This window comes from Cibotium barometz, chromosome 51 (genome assembly GCF_041138505.1).
Source record: "Cibotium barometz isolate CiBa-2024 chromosome 51, ASM4113850v1, whole genome shotgun sequence".
In the NCBI taxonomy this organism is placed as follows: Eukaryota; Viridiplantae; Streptophyta; class Polypodiopsida; order Cyatheales; family Cibotiaceae; genus Cibotium; species Cibotium barometz.
Genome location: NC_141096.1, coordinates 45,204,864 through 45,229,957, shown reverse-complemented (window position 1 = coordinate 45,229,957; position 25,094 = coordinate 45,204,864). Strand labels below are relative to the sequence as shown.

Sequence of the window (25,094 nt, the reverse complement as noted above, 5' to 3'; positions counted from 1 at the left end):
AACTCCATTCTCCACTCCGCCTTCCCAAACCACCTGGCCTATTGCCTTGTCGTGGAGAGAAACAAAATGCACATCGAACTCCACCCGTACGCCAGTCTTGCAAACCTGATGCACTGACAACACATGAAAACCAAGTGACGGAACATACAACACCTGGGAGGAATGCTTCTCCCCTCTGCCATCAGGAACTATCTCCAACTTGCCCTCACTGTGAACTGGGATAGTGGATGTATCCCCAGTAAGAACGTGACTAGAATACCTGCAGAGATCTTGTAAAGCTGAATGGGAAGGAGTCATGTGCCTGGAAGCACCACTGTCTAGAATCCACTTCGGAGTATCCGTTGCGGAGAGTCCTCCAATCTCCTCCCTGCCTGAAGAAAATGAAACATCGGTGTCCATCACCTCCAAGTGCAAAAAAGCCGGAGTCTTCATGATTGCTACTGAGGAATCTTCACCCTTCTCGGTCTTCCGCTTGGGACACTGCCTCCAATACTGGCCTTTCTCGCCACAATCATTACAGGTCCTCTCTACCTTTAGTTTCTCGCGATCAACGTTGGACTTCATCTCAGAAGACTTCTCCGATGAAGCCTTCCCTTTGCCCGTGTTACGGCCTTTCGACCGTTGGCAGTTAAGGCCTCCGAACCTCCGCCCTGTGGGGAGGGTTCGCGAATCTTTCCTCCTGGTCCAAGACCATGGGCACAAGCTCCTCCCATGTGATGGTGCTGAGCCTGCCACTGGTAATCAAAGACGAGTAAAATGCTGAGTACTGAGAGGGTAAATGCGACAACAACGTTATGGCCATGTCCTCTGACGATATCTCCTTCCCAGCATGGAGAACTTCCTACTGAAGAGCCTGCAGCTTGTTAATATGTTCCCGCATCGTCGACGACTTTGCAGGGCTCATAACCCGCATTTGTATTTCCAAGGAAATCCTCTTCATGGGCGATACCCTGTTGTAAAGAGAAGCCAAATGTTGCCAATACCTCTAGCGAGCGTCATATGCTTGACATGATTGATTACCTGTGGTGTGCAATTGAGGAAGATAAATGAACGGACCCTGGCGTTGACACGATCCCACAACTGTGTCTGTGCCTCCCGGTCCTTACGAATCGACGGTAACTCCCCTTCCTCTACTTCTGGCCGTGGAACCCCAACAACGATGAAATCAGCAAGGTCGTAAGACTCTAGAAGAGATTCCATCATAACCTTCCGTATGCCGTAGTTGTTCCTGTCCAATTGATGGTCCACCGGGAACGTGGGGAGTGTAGGGATCTTCACATGTCTCTCAGGCATCTCAAGCAGATTTGCCATTGCAGGGATGTAATCTAAAAAAGGGTGGGTGGGCGGGAACAAAGAAGAACTTACACCTGCAAGTGGCTGTCCAGCAAATCAGCCCGCCGTTCTCTTGCTTGTCCTCTTCCCGAACAGTCCCGAACAGTCCACCAATCAGCAACACAACAGTCCCCCTCTTGCTCACACAAATCCCAAGAACTATCAAGAGCCTAGGGCTCTGATACCATGTCAGAATACAGAGCGGAGATGATGACAAAATCTAGAAACACGAGCAAGTGCAGAAAATAGATAGCAATGGAGAGAGAGGCGTGTAACTCTACTCTATATACAGAAAGAAGATCCCGAATGATGATACAACAATGGCAAGGGGCTGTGGGGCCATTTTATATGGCCCCAATGATGTAGTCGGCCTGTAGAAGGGCAGCCGACAGGCCGTGAACCTCCACGACCAGCCAAGACAACCAGTCGACCAGCTGTCAACAGTCGGCCAGCACATGTGAGAGGTCGTGGACCTGAAGCATCACTCGGCCAGCTCATGGGCTCTCCTATCAACACTCGGCATCCACCCAAGCCAAGAAAAATATGGAAAAATGGGGGAAAAATACGGGGAGTGAGGAAAAATGAGAAAACACCTACAAAGGCGGGCACACCTACAACAAAGGCCCTGGTGTCTAGATAAAGACAGGAGATGACTTCTAACAGAGGGATCGAAGAGTCGACGTTGAGGCTAAGTCGGACTTTGCCCTGGATCCCAACAAGGTCTCTCTCTTGAGCCTCTGGGGGTAGCTATCCCTTAATGGCAACGTTGCGAGCTCTGATGTTGACGTTGGCGCTGGCGTTGTAGTTGGGCATGCTGGCGGTTGCTGTGCTATCAACAGTCTTCCACTTGTGTCCGACTCCTTGTTGGATGGGGCACGCACCGCCTAGTGACATGGGGGGGAGGGGGGGTGGTGGTTGTCGAACACAAGTACATGATGGGGGCTTTGTTGCCGGGGAGTCATTGCCGCCTAGTCGCCGGATGCCCTAGGTGATGTCATGTGGCGATGGGGGCATGCTCTGGCAAGGTGTCCCATCTAGCGATAGATGAAGTAGTGGCCTTGAAGCCCGTTGAAGAAAATGTGAGCCGTTTAGGTAGGAAATCACCGTTGATGGCAACAAGTATCGGAGTGAGGGGAATCTCATCGTGCATGTGGCTCTGTTGCCTATAGTTGCCGTAGGGGGAGGGGGCAAGCAAAGGCGAAGGAGCAATAGATGACGACAGGCTACGCATGGCGAGGTGGGGATGGCACGAAAGACAGGCGGCTTAGGGGGGGGGGGGATCGGGATGGTAGATGTACTGAGGGGCAATGCAGAGGGGGGTGGGATAGAATGCTTGGCAGAGGGGTGCGATGGGCTGGCGAAGGGGTAGCTGAAAGGCGAGGGGGGCGGCAACTGGCTAGCTGAAAGGTGGGATGAAGGGCGGGGGCAGGGGCGGTGTAGGGGATGGCAAAGGACAAGAGGAGGATGAAGGGATGGCTAAGGGTGCATAGGGTGAAGGAAGGCTGGAACACAACAATGTGCAAGGTGGGACTTGTCAAGGTTGTGAGCTCCAAGCTCAAAAGCCATATTTTCTTAATCAAGTGGGTCTCGTCTTGTCATAAACTTTTCACATAAGTTTTCTTGCGTCACTAATTATTGGGTCACTTGGGTCTTCTCTTGAGATAAGATTTTCACATAAGCTTCCTCACGTCACTAATTATTCGTATCTTAACAACACATGGAGATTTTCCACACATTGCCTTGGAATTAGAGAGATTTTGTCAATCAGCCCTCTCTCCATCCATGAATCACAATCGTGGTGTCTACACACTCACAAGGGATACTAGCCCTCTATCTGTGCACGATATGCTTGGACTTCATGAAGGTACCCACTGAAGAATCCTCCATCTTGCCCAATCAAATGGGCATTCTAATCACCGTCTCTAGAGCTGTCGAATCCATCCACCCAAATGGACATTTTCACACAACCCGGTGATTCAATCAACCAGCCTTTGCATCTCCCTTCAAGGTACAAAACTTGCCTACATCCGTGCTAATCAAGTAACTTCTTGTAATCAAAAACACACTTGCATGAAACTCAGAGCCTCCTCATGTCCCTTTCTGTCCCTAAGTTAAGAAACATTAAATGTGAGGTCATACTTCATGGAAGGAAAGATGAAAGGCAAGAAGCAAGGATTTTTGCTAATCTTGCCGCTCTAAATAAGAGGGTGACCCTTTGTTGGGAGAAAATATTCCGACTCAAGATTATCCGAATGAAAACATATGGGAGTGTTGGTATGGCTCATCCGTGCAAATCGAGCGATTGGGATGAGACATTTTCGAGTAAAACAAGGTAGTAAGGACTTATAGAATGCACAACAATGAACCTGCATGATCAACTTTAGGGAAAGCTGAGGGTAACTTACCCTCGTGAGCTCTTGGCCTCCTACCCTTTTGCATCGCCTGCCCCCCCCGCCCCCCCCCCCCCCCCCCCCCCCCCCCCCGCCTTCCTCTTTGTGTTGCCTGCGCCCAACCCCCCCTCCCTCTATCGCGTTGCTACGCTCCTCTCTGTGGTCGCTGCCCCTCTTCTCCTCCCTCCTTTGCTTGCCCCTCTGTTTGCTGCGCCACCCACCCGTCCTTTTCTTCCAAGTTCCGCTGCTCGACTTCCGCTCTGTGCTCATTCCAGCGCCCCCACCTCCTTTTCTTGCCCCCGCTGTCCATCTCCCCCTTCTGTGGGCATTTCAGCGCCGCCTCCCCCCCCTAACCCCCCTCCCCCGAGCCTTTTCACCCCGCCTCTCTCGCTGCCCCCACTGAGGATCCACAGGAGAAACGGGTGGAGGAACCGCTGGAGGCGGTTTCCTGGCTTGCCGTCAAGAGAAGACAGGAGAAACGAGGGAGAGGGAAAGGCCCTTAGGCAGCAGAGCCCTAGGCCCCGACTTCGGATGACCTAGCTACTGTCGAGTGGCGGATGGTTAGCGTGCACCTGGGCCGCCAGACGACCACCCGAGCTGAGGGCTGCCACCGCGCACGCCAGGCTGGCAGATCTCAAGAGGATTCCGTTCTATCAGAGAATCGTTATGAGGATTTTGTCTCAAGATTCTCGCTTTGGTGATGCGCCCTCGCCAGTCTTAGAGTGGCACGAGTATGGCATCCGATCCCTTGTCGAGATTCTCCCTTCGACCCCTAGTGTTCTGAGAGGCTAACCGGCCTCTCTGAGCCCCCGGTAAGCCCACCCCCGCAACTGTCCTTTGCGATGGAGCTCTCCCAGCAACATCCCTCCACCACCCCTCCGCCCTCCCTCACCGCCTCCCTAACCTCGTCCCCCCCCTCTTCTCCCTGCTTCGATACCGACTTTAACCGCCGCAGTTTCCCCTTCCCCGCCCCTAACATCCGATCACCCCGCCCACCCCCACCCCCCCCCCTCTGCCTCTCACGAACACTCTGGTCGCCCCCCAGCAGCCCGCGAACCAGAGCGAAGGCAGCCGACAGGATCCGTCTGTTGCTTGATTCATGGATTCTCTGAGCCGGTAGAGATGACCATTGCCACTTCCCCCGTGAGGGCTCTTCCGTCAGAGTCCCCAGGTGGACCGTGGGGCTCCTAGGATCGTGGGACAACCAGTGGACTATAGTTTCTTCCGATGTTTGCTGACGAAAGGGACTGATATTTTTGAGGAGACAGTAGCCCGTGTTTGGGTATGCGTGGTTCTTCACCACTCTAGGCCCTCTGTGTGAGATAACGGCGTGATGATCTTCTCTTTCCTCTTCAGTGCAGCCCCGAGAGGACAGTGGGGGATCCCAAGATGGTGGCTGTTGCTATCAAGGGCCAGGCAATCGAGCTCTCCTAGTAGCAAGTGACATTCTCACCCATTTCTGGCCTTTGGCTAGGATGGAGCTTGGAGGTTCTGCCCATTGAAGCCAGGACGTGGAGATGGTAGGCTCCAGCCTGGAGGTGCCGCTTTGTCTTCATGCATACTTCAGTCGCAGTACCTCTTCCCCCCTCTTACAGATACCTCTATTTTCATCAATGGATTCCGGAGCATCCATACGCTCGTGCTCGTACAGTGTGGCGCCACTTGGAGAACGTGATTAGTGCCCATCTGGGATTCCCCATGGAGTGGATTCGTGGAGTGTCAGGACTTTACTCAGCCTCATACAGCCAGGTTCTCATTCAGGCAGCCCCCGTGGTGATGACAGATTCCCCCTCAGCGCTCGTGCTCGGTTAGACAGGGCTGTCCTTTGGCACCTTACCTCCTCCTCTTCGTCTTAGAGGCCATGAGTAATTTTCTATCCGCCGAGGAGACTGGGCTTCAGGGATTGCGTCTTCCCCTCGGCACACAGGAGGAGCTGTTGCACTCAGAGTTTGCAGATGACACAGTAGCTTTCCTTGCAGGAGATGTGGGGAATCTACAGAGATTTGCAGAGGCGATCAAGGTTTTTTGCTGCGCATCATGAGCACATATCAACTGGCACAACTTGGCGTGTGGTTTTTGGGTAGGATTAGCACCCGCCCCAACTTGGCAACCAGTTGAGGATTTTTAGTGGATCCCGACGGGCACTCCAATTCGATATCTTGGTTGCCAGGTTGGCATTGATCTCTCTCCCGAGCAACAGCTCACCCCGCTTCTTCTGAGTATTCGGAAGAAGCTTTTATATTGGAGCTCGGCGAGGCTCTCCCTAGCAAGCAGAGTGGTGGTGGCGAACCAGGTACTTGTAGCCACCATGTGGTACATCACTTTGTGCTAGGCCTTTTCTCGGGCATGCATTGGCGAGGTACATCGATTGATCCAGAACTTCTTATGGGCCGGAAGTGATGGGAGGACAACTAGGGCCAAGGTGGCATGGCAAGTGATCATTCAGCCACGTAGCAAAGGGGGGCTTGGCTTGATCGATCCTGCTATTTAGAGCCGTGCCCTAATGGGCAAGCTGATTGGCAGAGGAGTCCTTGGTGGTGAGCCCTGGAAGGATTTCTTATAGTCCCGGATTTTAGCCCGCACTCTGAGCCTTGGGGGCTCGTGGCCACAGAGTACTCGATGGATCTTCAGAGAGGTGCGAGCCTGTGGTTTAAGCGTGGCTGTTGAGGACAGATTGGTAGCCATATTACTTCGGGCTTGGGATCATCTTAGGCCAACCCTCATAGAGATAGTTATAGTTGCGTCAGAGGAGCGGCTCCGACAGCCTTTGGTTTGGAACCCCTTGATCCGTTTACCCAGTGGCCACATGTTAGGGGCCCGACTGCATGTATCTTGGGGAGCTTTGAGCACAAGACTAGCTAGGTCTTTTGGAGATTGGATTGCACACAGGCAGTTACCCCTGGAGGAGGAGGAGCGAGGCTTGACAGGGATTCGGGGTTGAGATAGGGTCACATTGGACATTGACTCGGCTATCCGTCAGGAGTGGCTGATGCCTATTCCAAACCCGACTCCCCCAGTGTGGTGAGGAGTGTTCACTTGCACATGATATCCTCGTGGTATCACGGAGCAGATGAGGAGAGTGGTCTGCCCACTTTTTCTATTGGATCCCAGGGCAGACTAGAAAGAAAGAAAGAAAGATATATTAAGCGCCTACTAAAGACCCAATGGGCCTATGAGACCAAAGTGATACAATAATGTCCATGGCATATCTCATCATGAAATGGTTAATAAAACATAAAGAAAACATAAACATAGCTATCTCACTGGGGTGATACAAAACTGTCCAAGGAAGCTCATCATGGAATACAAAGAACATAAAAACATGGGAGCAACATCAGCTCCGAGTAGATGGTATACCACTCTCCAAAATATCAAGCATGGGGCTGATGAGTATGGCCGAGAGGTCTCCCTCAGCTATGGCACGTGGTAAGGTAGCTCGATGGCAGTGGAGCATGTCCTCGATCTGGAGCTTGTGGCCGACTGGGTTAGGAAGAAACTGGTGATGGTTGGCTGGCGAGGGAGGGGGCGGGGTGGCTGGGGCCGAGGCTCTCGCAAGAAGGTGTCCCTATGTCTGTGGAACTCAAGCAGGAAGAGGCCCAGGCAACGCTGGTCCTAGAAGTCAATGATCCTGGAGAGTGGATCGAATCCCTCACGAAATAGACAGTGAAACCTCCCGCGGATCTTATAGTATACTAGGCAGCAGCATATGTAATGTTCCTCTGTCTCAACCTCTTTGTCGCATAGTCCGCATATCCTCTCCTCTCTGGGTCTCCGTATGAGCTTCCCAGCTTTGAAGATGCGCTCAACTCTACCTGTCTCAAATCTGAGGCGGTGGGATGAAACCCGTATCTGGCCAATTGCAATCCACATGGCACAGGACATGTGAACACTCAAGTAGCCCGGCTCATGTCCGTGGTGCGGCCCTCATCAAGAGTCTCAGTGACATTGCCTTTGGGATTGCCCAAATGCTTAACAGATTTGGCAATGGATTCTCCGCATCTTCGCTATGGGCAGCGCATTGACTCGGATCATCACTTGGGGCACTGTCGCTTGGGCCACTGAGGCTGGAGCGATTGGAGGATGGGGGAGGTCCAGCCCTTCAGGTCTCTCACCATCGTATTGTAGCAGTACCAGTCACATCCCCTCGTACACGTGACTAGCGACTAGGCTCATGCCAAAGATGGGAGATTTGCAGTAGCATCGCAGCCTAGCACATTTGGCGTGCTAGATGCAACGAGGCCATCGAGGGTACCCACACTCTGTTGGCTCAAACCATCAGGAGCATATGGCTTGATATTATTCACACCCTCCGCGGTCAGTGGGGGAAGCTACAGGGATGTTCTGACCGCATGTGGAAGCAGCGGGAAGCCTTCTTGAGACTTTGGAGGCCTGGCCCTTTTCTCATATATAGAGGCGGTGACCCCATTTGGCATTACAGACTACCTGTGTGGTTGTTTCTCACCCCCCCCCCCCCGCGGCATGAGATAGCCTTCGCCGGAGGAGAAGCATCTCTTCTCCTCATGATCACTTGTTTCCCACCCTTATATGAGGCGAGTTTGTATCTAGCCCATTGTGGTTGTACTTAGCCCTTTGTGGCTGTTTTTTCTTTAACTAATTGAAGGATCTTTTTCCTGGGAAAAAAAGAAAAAAGTAAGGACTCATGGATTAAGGCTTGTAACCTTTGCTTCGAGTTGAGTTCCCACCAACATAGCCTCGCCATAAAGATGCCTCATCTCTCAGCATCACGCTGTGAGATAAGGGCATAATGTCCTGATATACTTTTTGCCAATCACAAGGTGTGGATCGCTTCTACCAACCACCTCATGTTGAAGGGTCCACACCACTTGCTCAACCAACAGAGGCCTAGCATGAAGAACCTCTACATTGCCTATCACTTCTTCTCTACTACTCACCACAGCAATGCGGCTAAGTGACCGAAACTCTATAATCTAATTTGGGAGTACATAGGACCCTTCCCATCCACAAAGGATGTTATGAGATAGGTCGTAAAGTTTAAACAGTTCATGAATTTAGCTAACTATCAATTTAGTTAAGCTATCAGTTTGATCACTTCACACCCAGCTGATGTGTGTCTAGCACGATTGTCCTCTTAACTACTTGAGGTCAGTTACAACTTCTCGTTAACAAAGCTCAATTTCACTCACTAGGAAAGTAAACCTCACCTATTTCCCTGTCCATGGTTTGCAACCCATAGGACAGGTGGGATTTCCTTTGATTTTCTAGAATCAAGTGCTCAAGTGGGTTTTTGGGACCTTGTCCACATGTGTAGCACCAGTAACCTTTGCATGTACACATGCTCATGCATCACAAAATCAGTAATTGTTGCTTTTTTAAAATCAACCAAGGGCATAATCATATGGTCTTAGACTCATGGTCACAGACCTGGAACTTTTCAAACTTCTCCTCTCATGTATGCCAAGGCTGCCTCTCTACACACAAGGTACAAGTTTAAACATGAATTTGCCACGCTGAGAGTGAATGCATATAATGAATCCAGTCCTCTAATTGGCTGAGGAAGGTTCCTTGATTGTAACCCCTAGAAAATTATTCTACCTTGGTAGGTACAATGCTCAAAGACACTCTGACAAGTCCATTATATGAGTGTCAACTTTTTAAACGAGGTATATCGTTTTTATAAAAAAAACGCGGGTGCAGACTGTATAAGCAAAAATACGTTGTTAAAAAATAAAAAATAATAAAAAAATAATAAAAAAACTTGTGCTGTTTTTAGATTTAAAGAAAATAGATATGCAAGTCGTTTTTTATACATACGTGCTGTTTTTTTGGGAAGAAAGCAAGGTTGGCAAACTGTTTTAAAAAAAACATGTACTGTTTTTTTTAAATAAAAATAAGAGACCGGCTCTTTTTACCATTAACATATGAATAGAAGTTTAAAGGGAAACGATTTACTCTCTCTCTTTATCTCATGCATTGCAAGTTTAGACGACTTGCAGATTTGAGCACCCAACAAATACTAAAACGTTTTTTGAGTCCTCAAGGCGGTAGCCTAGTGGATAAGACTTTGGACTTTATACGGGAGGTCGTGGGTTCAAATCCTCTTGGAGACATCTTATACAAAGGCTGTGTTCACGTCCAGGTGGGCACATAGGCATCCATCCACACACCTTAGCCTTTAGGCCATCATTGTTCGATCGTCATGGTGCTTGCTCCCACCTAGGTTCCTCTTCGACGATCCTGTGGTAAAAAGAGTGTGCAATATTTTCCCTTCAAGTTCACGCTTTGGATCAAGGATGATGGTTGCCATGGACATCAAAGATCGCGACACAACTTGCGATGCTTAGTTCTACCAAGGCTGTGGAGGGTGTTCACTCCAATCGGCCGAGCGACTAACTGGTGGGGTTCGTCCCATGGCTTCAAGTTCACACTCTGGATCAAGGATGATGGTAGCCATGGACATCAAAGATCGCGACACAACTTGCGATGCTTAGTTCTACCAAGGCTGTGGAGGGTGTTCACTCCAATCAGCCAAGCCACTAACTGGTGGGGTTCGTCCCATGGCTTGTCCACTGCCTACAAAGTGCCCGATATTTGGAAGGGTGATATCCCCTTTTGGTACGTGGGTGTGTGTGTGGCTAGTATGGTGTGAGTTTCGCGTGTGCGACTAGGAATGGAATAAGACCTCCTGAAAAAAAACTTTTTTTGGAGAATTTGGAGCGTTTTTAGAACAGGAGGAGACTCAGGATACCCCCTTTTTCGCGTACACAACGCGGCTGGGCCGCAAGATTCAAATGTCGAAGGTTGATGGGACCCCGACAGCAACAGCACATTGGCAATCATAGGGCCTCTCACAACGTTCTCTCTCAGATTTTTCGAAGAGGCTTCGGGACAGTTTTCGGCCTCGAAAGATCACCCTCTTTCTTTGGCTGACAGCACACAGGACGTTGGCACGTGGTTAGCCATCGGTGGTCAACCAGCAGCTTGTCCAAGGTGCAACCACCGTCATGAGTCTTAGCGACAGTCTTTGGGATTGCCCGAGGCTCAACAGGTTTGGCAGCGGATCCTCCACATCTTCACGATGGACAGGACCTCGACCCGTATCATTAGATGGGGCACTGTCGCTTGGGCCAAAGAGGCTGAGGTTTCCAAGGCTTACGAGGAGGAAGGTGGGGGGCTAGCCCTTCAAGTCTCTCACCTTCATATTTCGGCGAAACCAGTCCCGGTCCCATCTACTCATCATTGGAGACCGGGCTCATGCCAGAGATGGGAGATTTGCAGTAGCATTGAAGCCTGGGATATATGGAGAGCTAGATGCAGCAAAGTCATAGAGGGTACCCACACTCCACTTGCGGAGTCCATCAAGGGCATTTGGCTCGACATCATCCATACCCTCCGCGATCAGGAGGGACGTTGCAGGGTGGCTCAAACCGCATGCAGAAACGCGCCCCCCCCCCCCCCCCCCCCCCCCCCCCCCCGGCCACCTCTCCCCTTGTATTAGATAGCCTTTTGCTCATAGAGCAGCCATGCGGAGGGGAAATGCATCTTTCTCCACCCTTTCAATTATTTTATCCCCACCTTGTACATGGAGGCGAGTTTGTATCCAACCCTTCGTGGTTGTACTTAGCCCATCATGGCTGTTTTTCATTAACTAAAAGAAGGATCTCTTTCCTAGGGGAACAAAAAAAAAGTGGTGCCAAGGCGTAGCACTAGGAGATGTCCACAAAATGGATAGACCGGAGGTCCTCCATCGTCTTAAGGTTTTGGGGTCTGGATGGCTAGACCAATTTGAGGAAACCTCTAATTAAGCGTGCATTGGTGTGAACACAACTCGGATGGGTGACCTCCCGGGACTTGGCCCCTCCACCCAATTCCCAGCATGGTATCAGAGCCATGGGTTGAAGTGTAACCTCTAAGCCACAAGAGAAGCCAAGCTGAAACTTTGTGCCAAGAAAACATGGACAAGTTCAACCTCCAAGCTAAGGAAAAGTGGACAAGTTGGCACCAAGGGGGGATGTTGAGAAAGGTGACCTCCCGGGACTTGGCCCCCACCCGATTTCCAACAAAACACCACGCACATTGATTGTAAGCCTTTATCCAGCGACAAGTAGCCAGTGTACCGCTTAGGGTTAGTGTCGTGCACGTCCCGCAGAGGTCAATGTAATGCCCGTCAAGCGCATACTTGTAACCTTCATGTATGGTGTAAAGTGGACTAGTTGTCCAGAGCGCTTATTAGGGCCACTGCACGTCAACACAAAATCTGGTTAAATATGTCACCCCGGTCTGTGGAACCCTTAGGAAAGGTACTAGCGACACCAAATCTTGGGGGGACATGGAGGAAATGGCTTTGGGTGGCCCTTTGGGCCACCCCAGATAGGGGCTGTTCAAGAAGGTGCCCATTCATGCACACCTATTTGAGTGGATTTCAGCGTCATGACTACCCCTAGGGCTGGTCGACCAGCTCTTTCTCCAGTCGACCAGAAGGTTCCAGCCCTATATATACGTGTGCATCACTCCTAGCATGATATCTCACCATCGCTTGCAATCCCAAGGCTGAAAACACTGTCTTCTGAAATCATTCAATCCTAAAGCAAGTCCATCACAAGCCAAGGAGCTTGCATAGCTTTCACATTTATCTTTAAAAAAGAAAGAGGGTCCTCATCAACAATCTCGAGAAATAGGCTCGGATTGAAAGATCAGTCTATACCTAGAAATTACAATGAAAGATCTAATTTTGTAAACATGTTCAGAAGAGACTGCACAAATACATTGAGATAAATTGAACGAGTCATTGAGCCTGCAGTGAAAAGACAACATTTTATACTTCAGCCCATTGTTTAAATGATACAAGCTACTCACGGGCCTAAATTGCAAAAATTGTGAAAGGCGTTAATGACGTCAGCTGCAAAGAAGAAGACTAATGCAACTTGGAGCTCTTTCATTCTACGTCAGCCTGACCTAGCATTGTACAAGGACAAGCAGGATTAGCAAATGATAATTAGCAAGACATAGGATCACATATAAGGTCAAAACAGTTCAGCAGATGACTACAAGTTGGGGTAAAGTTACCATTCAAATCTTTACAAGCCCAAAATTGGTGCATTTACATGACCAGTTGATGATGGCCCAAACAAGCATTCTAATAAAACTTTACAACATCATATAAGAAGAATTGAAGCTTATATCCTATGAAGGAAGAAGTTACGGAGCACTGCAGGTTACTAAAGTCAGAACCGGCACAAGAACTTTTCAAAAGAGCACAAATTGCAAAGTTTTTTCCTCCTTTTCTAGTACTACATCTCAGTCTAAGGGTTGTACCAGCCCTGTGGATAAGAGGGTTTTTTTTTTGCTTGAAATTAGTCTAATACTACTGATTGAAATGATAATAATCGGTGTAATCCTACCTGTGGGAATGCCACAGCCCAAAAGGCAAACTTTGTCCAAAGGAGCTGCAGGGTTGATTTTAGCAACTGACACATCATGCACAACTGTGTACTCACTGAACGTCGACGTTCCCATAAAATGATAAATTGGTTCACCGTTCAACAAAAATCTTGAGGACTTGTCTGAGAGCATGACCCCATTTCCAGTAGCTGATCTGACTTTTCCACAAAGGTTTGTCTTCCCTGAAATGCAAGCTCTACACTGCCTGCACTCTGCTTGGTAGCATGGAATAACATGATCGCCTGGCTTCAGTTCTGTGACGCCCTCTCCAATGCTCTCAACAATCCTGCCAGAAAAAACCTTCGGTTTCATGGGTTTGCATATTATAATTTCGCAGCAAACTAGTCTATGATGATAAAAGCTATGAACAGGATTTGACATAATCTTTGAAAAAATGGTGCAAGTTTGCAATGAATAACCCTTGGCATATACATACCTTCATAAGGTTAAAAAAATCTGAACTTACGAATTGAGACATTTGAGAAAGAAATAATAGTGAAGAAGGACAAAGACAAAAACATAGCATTTGAAAGATCAAAAATAAATAAACTAACAAACCTAGCTACTAAGGAGAGGAAATCAAAAGATAATATCAAACCCGTGGCATATGTGTACAGCCAATCCAAATGTACAGGTAAAGTAGAACCGAAGATATTTCATGCCCGATGCCCACTGGAATGATTCAACTAGGCACCAAGCCCGGGTGGGTGAAGATCCCACCCAAAAACCACACAAATTGTGCCAGTTGATCTGAGCTCAATCTCATGGGGTACCAAGGCCTTAGCCCGGGTGGGTGAAGATCCCACCCAAAAACCACACAAATTGTGCCAGTTGATCTGAGCTCAATCTCATGGGGTACCAAGGCCTTAGCCCGAATCATCCTGGAGATCATGGACACAAGTGGTCTCTCCATCGATCTCCATCCATCGTATGTGCGTCCTGATCGACTGTGACGATCTAGGCTAGGCCCCCAGATCTGTACTCCATATAGCATAGCCGATGTGACCAGCGTGAAAAGCCACAGCTTAGTGCATGGATCCTGGAACTGTACCTATGAGCACATCCTCTCTAGACCTCCTAGTGCTGCATATCCTCTAGTCAATCTGGCCTCTACTGCCCCCCTCATGGAAAATGTGGGCCCAGTGAACACCACTCCAAGATATGTGTATGAGTCAACATACTCCACTGTCTCCTGCCCATATGTGAAAATAGGCGCTGATCTCCAGACCCACTGAGCTGTAGTGTTAAACACCATAACCTTGGTCTTAGCAAGGTTAACTAAGCATGTAAAGTATCCAAGTGCTTCTGCATACCATGAAGACGTTAATAGAGGTGGCCACAGGTGTTACTACATATAGATAGTCACGCATCATCTTCCGATGCCTCATTCGGCAGAAGAAGAGAGCATTCTTAGCTCGGCTGGAGAGAGACATGTATCAGCTATTTTTGAGTCAGGATTCCGAGAGGCCTGGAGATTGCTTAGAGAGCACCCCCCGCCTCCGGCCATTACCTCTCCAGATACATGGGGCGAGTATGCAACCTCCCTCTACACAATGCCAAAGCAACCACCACTACTGAACCCTCCAGAGCCTTGTCTACCCGCTTCTACCTTCTTCACAGCAGAGATGCTGAGGAGGGCCATCAACAGATTCCATACAAGGAGGGCACAGAGCATTTCATACATGCTAGAGATATGATTGCAGACTTGCTAGCTCTCATGTTTAATAGAGCCATGTGTGAGGACTTGGAGTACTTCCACGATTGTGCCGGTACTCAAGTCTGGAGATCCAAGCCTGCCGACTAACTACCACACCATTATGATTGGTCACTCGCTGGCCAAGCTATATGCCTCTATCCTTGAGCAGGAGTTGAGCAGATGGGCAGAGAGACAAGGGATCCGAGCTCAGAGACAGGCCGGTTTCAGGAGGAGATTCTCTACTTTGGATCATATCTTTACCCTCAGGGCTATCATTGACGAGGGCAGAGCACATGGGAGGAGGATCTACTATGGCTTTGTGGATTTCCGCAAGGCCTTTGACACAGTGCCCAGAGCTAGACTGATGCGCAGGCTGCAAGACTTGGGGGTTCCATGTGAGCTCATTTGGGGTATTATGGCAATTTATGAGACAGTAGTTGGGCAGGTGCGGACTTCAGAGGGTCTCTCCCAGCCAGTACACTCCACTATAGGGGTAAAACAGGGCTGCCCGCCCTCTCCAACTCTATTTGGACTATACATTAATGAGATCTCTGATTATATTGGGACACGAGGGGACAGAGGAGCCCAGTTGGCTGGCACTTGGATACCTCTGCTCTTATATGCTGATGATATTGTGCTTATAGCAGACTCACCAGAGGGTATGCAGAGGCACTTGGATACTTTACATGCTTATGCACAGGACAGTGGGCTCTCAGTTAACCTTGGTAAGACCAAGGTTATGGTGTTTAACACTACAGCTCAGTGGGTCTGGAGATCAGCGCCTATTTTCACATATGGGCAGGAGACAGTGGAGTATGTTGACTCATACACGTATCTTGGAGTGGTGTTCACTGGGCCCACATTTTCCATGAGGGAGGCAGCAAAGGCCAGATTGACTAGAGGATATGCAGCACTAGGAGGTCTAGAGAGGATGTGCTCACATGTACAGTTTTAGGAGCCACGCACTAAGCTGTGGCTTTTTGACACGCTGGTCACATCGGCTATGCTATATGGAGTACGAATCTGGGGGCCTAGCCTAGATCGTCACACTTGATCAGGACGCACATACGATGGATGGAGATCGATGGAGAGACCACTTGTGTCCATGATCCCCAGGATGATTCGGGCTAAGGCCTCGGTACCCCATGAGATTATCAGAGCCGAGATGGGAGCACCACCGATCATAGTCAAGGCTCTTGCCAGATCAGTGTCCTTCATTCATAGCACCTCGGAGCTTCCCCGACACCGGTATGCATGACTTGCTTTAGAGTCCTCTCATCAGCTAGCCATGGAGGGAGACACTTCATGTTGGTATGCGCAGATAGCATCCTGCTTTGAGCTCCATGGGTTCAGTTTAGACAGACTTCCACCCTCCCAATACTCTCTGGAGGCACCCTCTCTCACCTTGACACATTCTGAGATTAGTAGGGTCATCAGAGAGGACCTCATTCAGTTAGACACTAGGAGGACATGGCTAGAGCCCTCATAGGAGTTGGGGACGAAGATGGCATTCTATAGAGACCATCTTCTCCGCACCACGGAGGATGGCTTTATACTTAGACCGACCTACATGGATACCCATCAGTCTCATGGATTGAGGTGCGCCATTGGGCAGATCCACACCTCTTCACATCAGTTAGAGATAGAGACAGGCAGATTCATAGGCATACCTCCAGGGGACACGATTTGTCAGATTTGTTGGATAAAGCCAGAGACGGAGGGCGCTACCATTGCCTTTTCAGAGAGGGATTTGGACCACTGGCTAGAGTCATGGACTATTGTGATCAGCGATGCTTGGGTTTTTATCTCCTGGCGATCCGCAGGCTCAGAGAGTCCATTATCAGGAGCAGACGCCCAACTGGCAGGGAGTCCACACAGAGACTAATTACTGACTTCTTTAGAGGGACTACCCGGGAGGACACACAGCCAACAGCCCAGCCGTGGGCACCCCGTGGGACTCTAGTTGAGATAGTTATCCAATTGGCAAATCCAGACGCTCGAGGGTTCGCGGATCCTCACATCGGAGACGGTGCCTACACTGGAGGATTCAAAGCATCATTGCGAGGCATCGGGCTCGTCCGACCAGGCATCTCACTATGGCAGATATCCAGGCCATCCGGCAGAGACCCATACTAGAGCTCCTAGGATGATTACCACTCCAGTGATATACTGTTGTAAACTGTTACTTTTGTACTCCCCCATATTCATGTATTCATGTATCCATGTACTCATGTACCCCATTTTGACTAGTAGCATTAGCTTCCCACTCTCCCTAGTTGCTGCTTCCAGATGCTCCTGATGTATTGTAGGGCTAGATACTTACCTTCAGTTCTTTCTTTTCTTTTCCAGACAGTGTATCAGATGTCACATGGTTGTAACTTTGGTCTCATAGGTCACTTTGGCCTTTTGAAGACGTTAATATAACACTTCACTTCACTCCACTCCACTCCACTCCACTTCATTTCTCTCTCTCCGTCTCTCTCTTCGCTGTTCGCCTGCCTCCCTCTTCCCACCCACCCTTCTCTCTCTCTCTCTCTCTCTCTCTCTCTCTCTCTCTCTCTCTCTCTCTCTCTCTCTCTCTCTCTCGCTCGCTCGCTCTGTGTGGGAATCTGCAAAAAGTCATGGCCAAGACGGGGTTTAAAGAGGAGCTCGTGAAGGCGGAGGACAAGCTCGGCACAATTATCAAAGAAAACAAGAAGATGGTCGACTGTTTCGTCACCGCAATCATAAACCGCCTCTCCAAACTCGAGAAGGGATTTGACAAAATCCAAGAGCTCGAAGAGAGATCTTCCAAGCAAGAGGCTAAGATTTCAGCTTTAAAGGAGGAACTAGTGGAGGCCAAATTGCATGCTAAGAGTCAAGCGGCTGAAATCTCAGCCCTCAAAAAGCAGTTGGAAGCCACTTCAAAAAGCAATCTTGAGGATGGAAAATTTCAGTCCTCCTTTATTGAAGAGCTGAATACCATCAAGGAACAAATGAGGATCATTCGAGAGGAGGAGGAGCAACATAAAGATGTTGGGTGTTGGACTCACACACTCACACACACAAACCTACACATTAGGGTTAGGTGCAGGGTAGAGAAGCTCACACACAGAAATGAGAGAGAGAGCCAAAAGTGTGGTATCCACAAAATGCAAGTCAACTCTTGCATGTGTGCCACATCCATATAATATAGAAGTACAAAATATTATATGTTAGAGTGTCCTTTCACACTTGATGTCCAAGGGGAAAAACCACATGGGAAAAAGTGCCCTAGGTTAAGCCCTGTTCACACATAGCACTACCATAAGTGAGCATATGCCTACAAATCCCCCCTGTAGTGGAAGTGTGAACCTGTACAAGGTAGCAGATCACTCTCTTATGAGAGTAAGCCCAAAGCTTTGCGGAAAGCTTCAAACTTTTCTCGAGGTAAAGCCTTTGTGAATAGATCTGCAACATTATCCTGTGTAGGGCAATAAGATAAAGTGATCTCCCCTGCATGTAGCCTCTCTCTGACATAGTGATAATGAATCTCAATGTGCTTGGTACGTGCATGAAATACTGGATTACGTGCCACGGCCATAGCACTCTGGCTATCAGTGAGAATGGTGGTGGGTGTTTGCTGACACTCACGAAGATCAGCCAATAGTCTCCTCAACCATACACAATCTACTGTAGCTGTAAAGACTGCCCTGTACTCACCCTCACAAGTAGATGTAGCAACAGTGGGTTGCTTTTTACTCAACCAAGATATGCATGAACTGCCAAGAAAAAAACAATTCCCACTGGTGGATTGTCTGGTATCATAATCACCAGCCCAATCTGAATCACTGTATGCATGAAGCTGCAAGCTGCCCCCCCGGGATAGAACAAACCAAGATCCAGGGTACCCTTAAGATAACGAAAAATGCGTTTGACTGCTTGCCAATGCTTTGTGCCTGGGCTGTGCATGAATTTGCTCAACAGACACCCCAAAAGATATGTCTGGCCTCGTGTTACACAAGTAAATGAGGCATCCCACTGCCTGGCTGTAAATGCCGGCCTCAAAAGGCTCTCCAATATCATGCATAGTAAGCCGTACACCTGATTCTACCGGAGTAGAAATGGGCTTACATTCATCCATGTGAAACCTTTTTAGCAAACTTTTTATGTACTTAGTTTGCTGCATAACAATGCCATCATCTGTATGCATAAACTGTATGCCGAGATAATAGTGTAAAGGCCCCAAATCTGACATATCAAATTCAGCTTTCAAATCAGCTTTGAAAGCTGAAATTTGTGCTTTGCTTGTACTTGTAATGAGCATGTCATCTACATACAAGATGCCTATGAGAATATCGGCATCGGTTTTCTTCACATACAATGTGCTTTCAGCTGGACTATTCTCATAACCTTGGCTGGTTAGATCTCTTGGAGCTTGCTTTAACCCATACAATGCTTTGTGCAACCTGCATACTTTATGTTCCTCACCAGGAACTACAAAACCAATGGGCTGATTTACATATACTTCCTCCTGTAAATCCCCATTTAAGAATGCAGTTTTGATATCCAATTGATACACTTTCCATCCTTTATGGGCAGCCAATGCAATCACTGATCTTATTGTGGTCATTCTTGAAGTAGGAGCAAAAGTCTCTTCATAATCTATTCCCTTTTTCTGGGAGTAGCCTTTTGCCACAAGTCTTGCTTTGTACCTGTCAATAGTACCATCAGACTTTCTTTTGACTTTGTACACCCACTTTGTTCCAATTACATGCTTGCCTTTAGGCATTTCCACACGATCCCATGTATTGTTCTTTATGATAGAAGAAATTTCAGCTTGCATAGCTTGCAACCAATGCTCATTCTCATGTGCTTCTTCATAAGAAGAAGGCTCTTCTGAATCAAAGAGACCACCCATTGCGAATGCAGACTCCCCACGATGTACTCTCTCTCACAGGGATGCCTGGGATTGTTCCTACTTGAGCTCAGGAGACACAGAGAGACCATCTTGGCAGACAGCAGACCGAGCCATGATGTACCTAGACAAAGGACCCTGACAGATTTCTTCGGCACTAGCACTAGCAACCCAGCCCACACACCTCCTGATACCTTCTCCATTGGGCCATCAAGGCACTGACCACGCTCCCAAGGAGTCACCACTAATAGAGCAGTCATCTTCTGTCATACTCGTCGGCCATGACCACAACGATCCCAACCACGACATCCTCACCATCGCCAGATCAGAGCCATTATTGCTTGGCATCGGACGCGCTGACCTCGCTTCTACGACCTCTCCATTCTAGGCAGCCCCATGGCGGAGATACTTGATCTAAGGAGAGGGCAACACTTCAACTGATCAGCATACACGGATCTACCTGATATACATTTTCCAATATTTTCTACTCAATATCATCTCAGAGTGTTACAATTCTGTTTTTAGAACTGTAAGACAATCAATTTAATGTACTTTTTAGTCTCATTTAGTTGTTCTCTTTGATGAGACACCAACTTCAGATGTACTCTCAGTTTTGGTCTCATAGGCCATTATGGCCTCTTAGAGACGTTAATATATCATTTCATTTCTCTCGCTTGACCTGGAGTCCTGCAGACAGCTAGCACTTGAGGGGCACTCTGGAGTATGGTATGCACTAGTTTTCACTTGGTTCTCAGTATATGGGCTCTGCATGGGCCGCCTACCCCCCCTTCAGTACAGTTTGGAGTCCCTTTTTTTCGGCTATCTCACGAGGATACCAACTGGGTTATCCGGTCAAATCTTCTTAGCCTCTACACACATTGCACATGGATCACACCCCTGGAGCTCCCCACGAAGATGCACTTTTACAGAGACCACTTCCTCACACTCACTGAGGATGGATTCATCCAGCAGCCGGGCTACTTGAGTGTTCACATGTCCCATGCCATGCGGATTGCGATTGGCCAGATACGGGTTTCTTCCTCACACTGGAGACAAGTAGAGCTCAGCACATCTTCAGAGCCGGGAAGCTCATATGGACACCTAGAGAGGAGAGGATATGCCGACTATGCCACACAGAGGCTGAGACGGAGGAGCATTACATATGCCGCTGCCGAGTATACTATGAGATCCGCGAGAGGTTTCACTGTCTATTTCGTGAGGGATTCGGTCCACTCTCCAAGATCATTGACTTCCAGGACCAGCGTTGCCTGGGCCTCTTCCTGCTTGAGCTCCACAGACATAAGGACACCTTCTTGAGACACAGGCCCCAGCAACCCCGCCCCCTCCCTCAGCAACCAACCATCACCAGTTTCTTCCTGACCCAGGAGATGAAGGACACCGACATTATGGATCTTGTGGACCCTCCACAAGCTGCTGTGGACCTACCTCGCCCGAGAGGAGTTACCTCGGACCGAGCCTCTGCACTCCAGCGTGCCCAACGCCCTCGACCCCCACCCCGTCGGCCACGATCACCTCATCAGCTCCAGATCCAAGATATTTTGAAGAGTGGTATACCATCTACTCGGAGCTGATGTTGCTCCCATGTTTTTATGTTCTTAGTATTCCATGATGAGTTTCTATGGACAGTTTTGTATCACCCCAGTGAGATACCTATATTTATGTTTTCATTCTGTTTTATTTTCCATTCCATGATGAGATATGCCATGGACATCATTGTATATCACTTTGGTCTCATAGGCCCATTGGGTCTTTAGTAGACGCTTAATATCTCTCTCTCCAGAGAGCAGAGACACTTAGAGCCCGCAGGAGACAGAGGACACCTGGCTTTCGGACACCACGCCTATACCAGAGAGAGATGACAGAGATCAGAGCTCAGTTTCACAGAGAGGGTGTGGAGCGACTGGCTCGCTTCAGAGCACACCTAGGCATGTTCTTCAGGGAGCTGTGGACACCCCCTTCACTGATGTATACCATTTTATACCCCCAGTATGGTACAGGATGGAGCTAGCTAGGTTGCATATCATGATTGTATACTCCATGCATATAGCTTTGCATTCTCCTAGTAATAGAGCTCCATGACAGAGGACACCCCATACAGGTACTCCGATTTGTCTCATAGGCCGAGTTCGGTCTTTTGGAAGACGTTAATAAAATCTCTCTCTCTCTCTCTCTCTCTCTCTCTCTCTCTCTCTCTCTCTCTCTCTCTCTCTCTCTCTCTCTCTCTCTCTCTCTCTCTCTCTCTCTCTCTCTCTCTCTCTCTCTCTCTCTCTTCGCCTGCATCGATACCCAGAGTGGAATGTAAATGGATGTACTTGATCTGTCCCATAGGTCGGATTCGGCCTCCCGTGGACGTTAATATAACTTTCTTTCTTTCTTTCTTCTTTCTCTCTCTCTTCGCCTGCATCTTTCTCTCTCTTCGCTGCCTGCATCTCTCTCTCTCTCTTCGTCCCCTTTCCCCACCCACCCTTGGTCATCTCTCTCTTCGCAGCCCTCGACTCTCTCCCTCTCTGCGCCACCCCTCTCTCTCTCTCTTCGCTGCCTGCATCTCGAATTTCACCACCCGCCCTTGCTCAGGCCCCCAAGCCAGCAACATACCTATATGCTACTACTTGCCTCCCCACTTGCAGCTGGCCATCTTAGGCGCCACCAACTGAGGAGCAAAATCAGTACTAGAAGGGGGACAGATGATCCCATGCACCAGGAGATTGACATGGTGGGTACGGATCTAGAGCAGACATCACAGGATAGATCCAACTCCTTCACCTCCTACCCCTTCGGACATGGAGCTAGTACAGTGGACTATCTAATGGGATCCCTCTCTCTAATCCCACTCATTCCATAGTTTACCATCTCTCCTCACCCCATCGGTGTTGCAGCAGCCGACCATGCATACCTGGCCTTCTCCCTCACATGCCGATACACCATGCAACCACCTGCTTTGCCCCATCACCATTCGAGATACCACTTCACCAGAGAAACCTCTTCCATCTATTCTGATCACGTCTACCGCATCCTCTCCGACCTCGACCCCCACATCTCACTTGATGAGCTTACTACACACCTCTCAGCCACCCTCCATACGTCCGCTGTAGCCACCTTCCCACACTCCAGAGCCACCCCTACATCACCAAGAGGGACTGTCCCACACAGAATAGCTAGTACCACGAGGAATGTCGTGATACTTGAGCCCGTCTACATCGGTAGATGGCAATAGGATCCACCACTCACCAGCAGGCGCGAGTGATCTTTCGACGTCTCACACGGAGAAAGAAGAGAGCCTACCTAGCAAGGCTTGAGCAGGAGCTATACTAGCTATTTCTTGGAAGGGACTGTAAGGAGGTCTGGAGGATCTTCTAGGATCATCGCCTTCCCACTCCGATTACTTCACCCAGCACCTGGCACACCTATGCCACCTCTCTCTACAATGTCCCCGAGCAGCCACCTCTCCCCCATCCACCCGAACCTCGTCCCCCGCACTCTTCCTTCTTTCACCTCAGCATGGTGAGAGATGCTATTGATAGGATGCAGACTAGGAGAGCACAGGATCATGATGGACTCCTCACCGAGCATTTCTCCCAAGCTAGGGACACGCTAGCCCCTTTACTGGTTCACATGTTTAATAGGGCTTTATGTGAGGCTTCCCTGTCAGCTAGTCATCGAATACTATTGTACCTATCTTGAAAGCAGGTAACCCCATGAACCCCAACAACTATAAGACTATCATGATTGGTCACACCTTGGTCAAGATTTATGGTTCCATTTTGGAGCATGAGCTTAGTAGATGGTCCGAGGAGCAGAGACTCAGAGCACTGGGGCAGGCAGGCTTCAGGAGAGGGCAACACTAGATCATATCTTTACACTACGGGGGATCATTGAGGAGGGTAGAGCTCACAGGCAATGGATACACTGCTGCTTTGTGGATTTCCGCAAAGCTTCTAATACTGTCCCACGGGCCAGACTGATGAGGAGACTGCAGGATATGGGAGTGCCAGCAGAGATGTTGTGGGGGATCATTACACTCTATGAGTCAGTCACACAGGCAGAGTACGGGCTCCAGGAGGTGACTCAGAAATCATACACAACACTATCGGGGTGAGCAGGGCTGCCCCTTGTCTCCTACTCTATTTGGTCTATACATTGACGAGATCTCGGATTACATAGACAGGCAGGGACAACCAGGAGCACATTTGGCAGGAGTCTTGATAGTGGCCGGGATCAGGAGGGCTGACATGCTTCCCACATGGGGGTCATACATGGACCGGAGGCACGGTGGTAGACCACATTATGGGGTCTTTGGAGGCATCACAGCTTGTCACCTCATTATCCATCCCACCTCGTCCTATTGGGGCAGATCATACATACTTGGCATTTTCACTAGCCAGATCACCAGTATCACCAGCCCCCCCCACATATACCGACGCCACACACTACCATCTACTTCACATGACATGGCAGACATATACACTGGCAGAGTAGAGGATGGGCTCCTACTCATGGATCCCCTAGCACCTATGGATACCATTACAGCCCAGCTGGCATCACTCCTACACACGGCTGCATTACAGAGCTTCCCACATCGTGTCCACTTAGGAGAGCCTGCAAGATCTGGGACTATGCCCCAAGACAGATGGTATGATGACGAGTGCAGAGCCCTATACTCACGGCTCCGCATACAGAGAGCCTTGGGAGCCATCACAGAGCAGGAGTCGAGGAGAGAGATGAGGAGACTTACTCGCCACAAAAGGCGGGCCTTCGTAGAGATACAGGAGCTAGAGATCTTCCATTTCTTCATGAGTAGAGAAAGCCCTATCTCATGGCGGCACTTCAGAGAGCCCCGGACACCGACACCCATTATTGCAGACCCACAGACATGGCACACATATGCAGAGGGCCTATACCACGCCCCACAGCAGCCACCTATACCTCAGCCCCACAGGAGCCTCGACCTACCACAGCTAGCTTCTTTACCCACTCGATGGTAAAGGAAGCTATCCGCCATCTACAGCATGGAGGGGCCGCCGACCATATGGGCCTACAGGGTGAGCATCTCATATATCCAGTAGATTCTTTGGCTCCTTTTCTTGCACACCTGTTTAACAGGGCACTAGCAGAGGGTTTGCCTGCGGAGTGGACAATGCACACCATTATGCCGATCCATAAAACAAGGGATATGCTCGATCCGAGCAACTACAGGACGGTTATGGTTGGCCACGTGTTGGCCAAACTCTATGGTGCAGTGTTGGAGCAAGACTTAGCTTATATGCTGAGCGAGCAAGTTTATGCTCATCAGGGCTTAGGAGAGCTTTCTCTACCACTGACCATGTATTCACTTTGAGATGTATGATTGATCAGGCCAGAG

The 25,094-nt window shown here is 49.2% G+C and overlaps 1 protein-coding gene across 2 annotated transcripts in view; it reads right to left on the bottom strand.

Moving 5' to 3' along the window:
- The window catches only part of LOC147609675 (alcohol dehydrogenase class-3-like), a 99,556-nt gene that overhangs the window by 48,822 nt on the left and 25,640 nt on the right, over positions 1-25,094 (bottom strand). For both annotated transcript variants that reach the window (XM_086787449.1, XM_086787450.1), the window contains one exon: positions 13,103-13,428. In XM_086787449.1, coding sequence (XP_086643575.1) covers positions 13,103-13,428 — 326 coding nt within the window. The remainder of the gene's footprint in view (positions 1-13,102; positions 13,429-25,094) is intronic.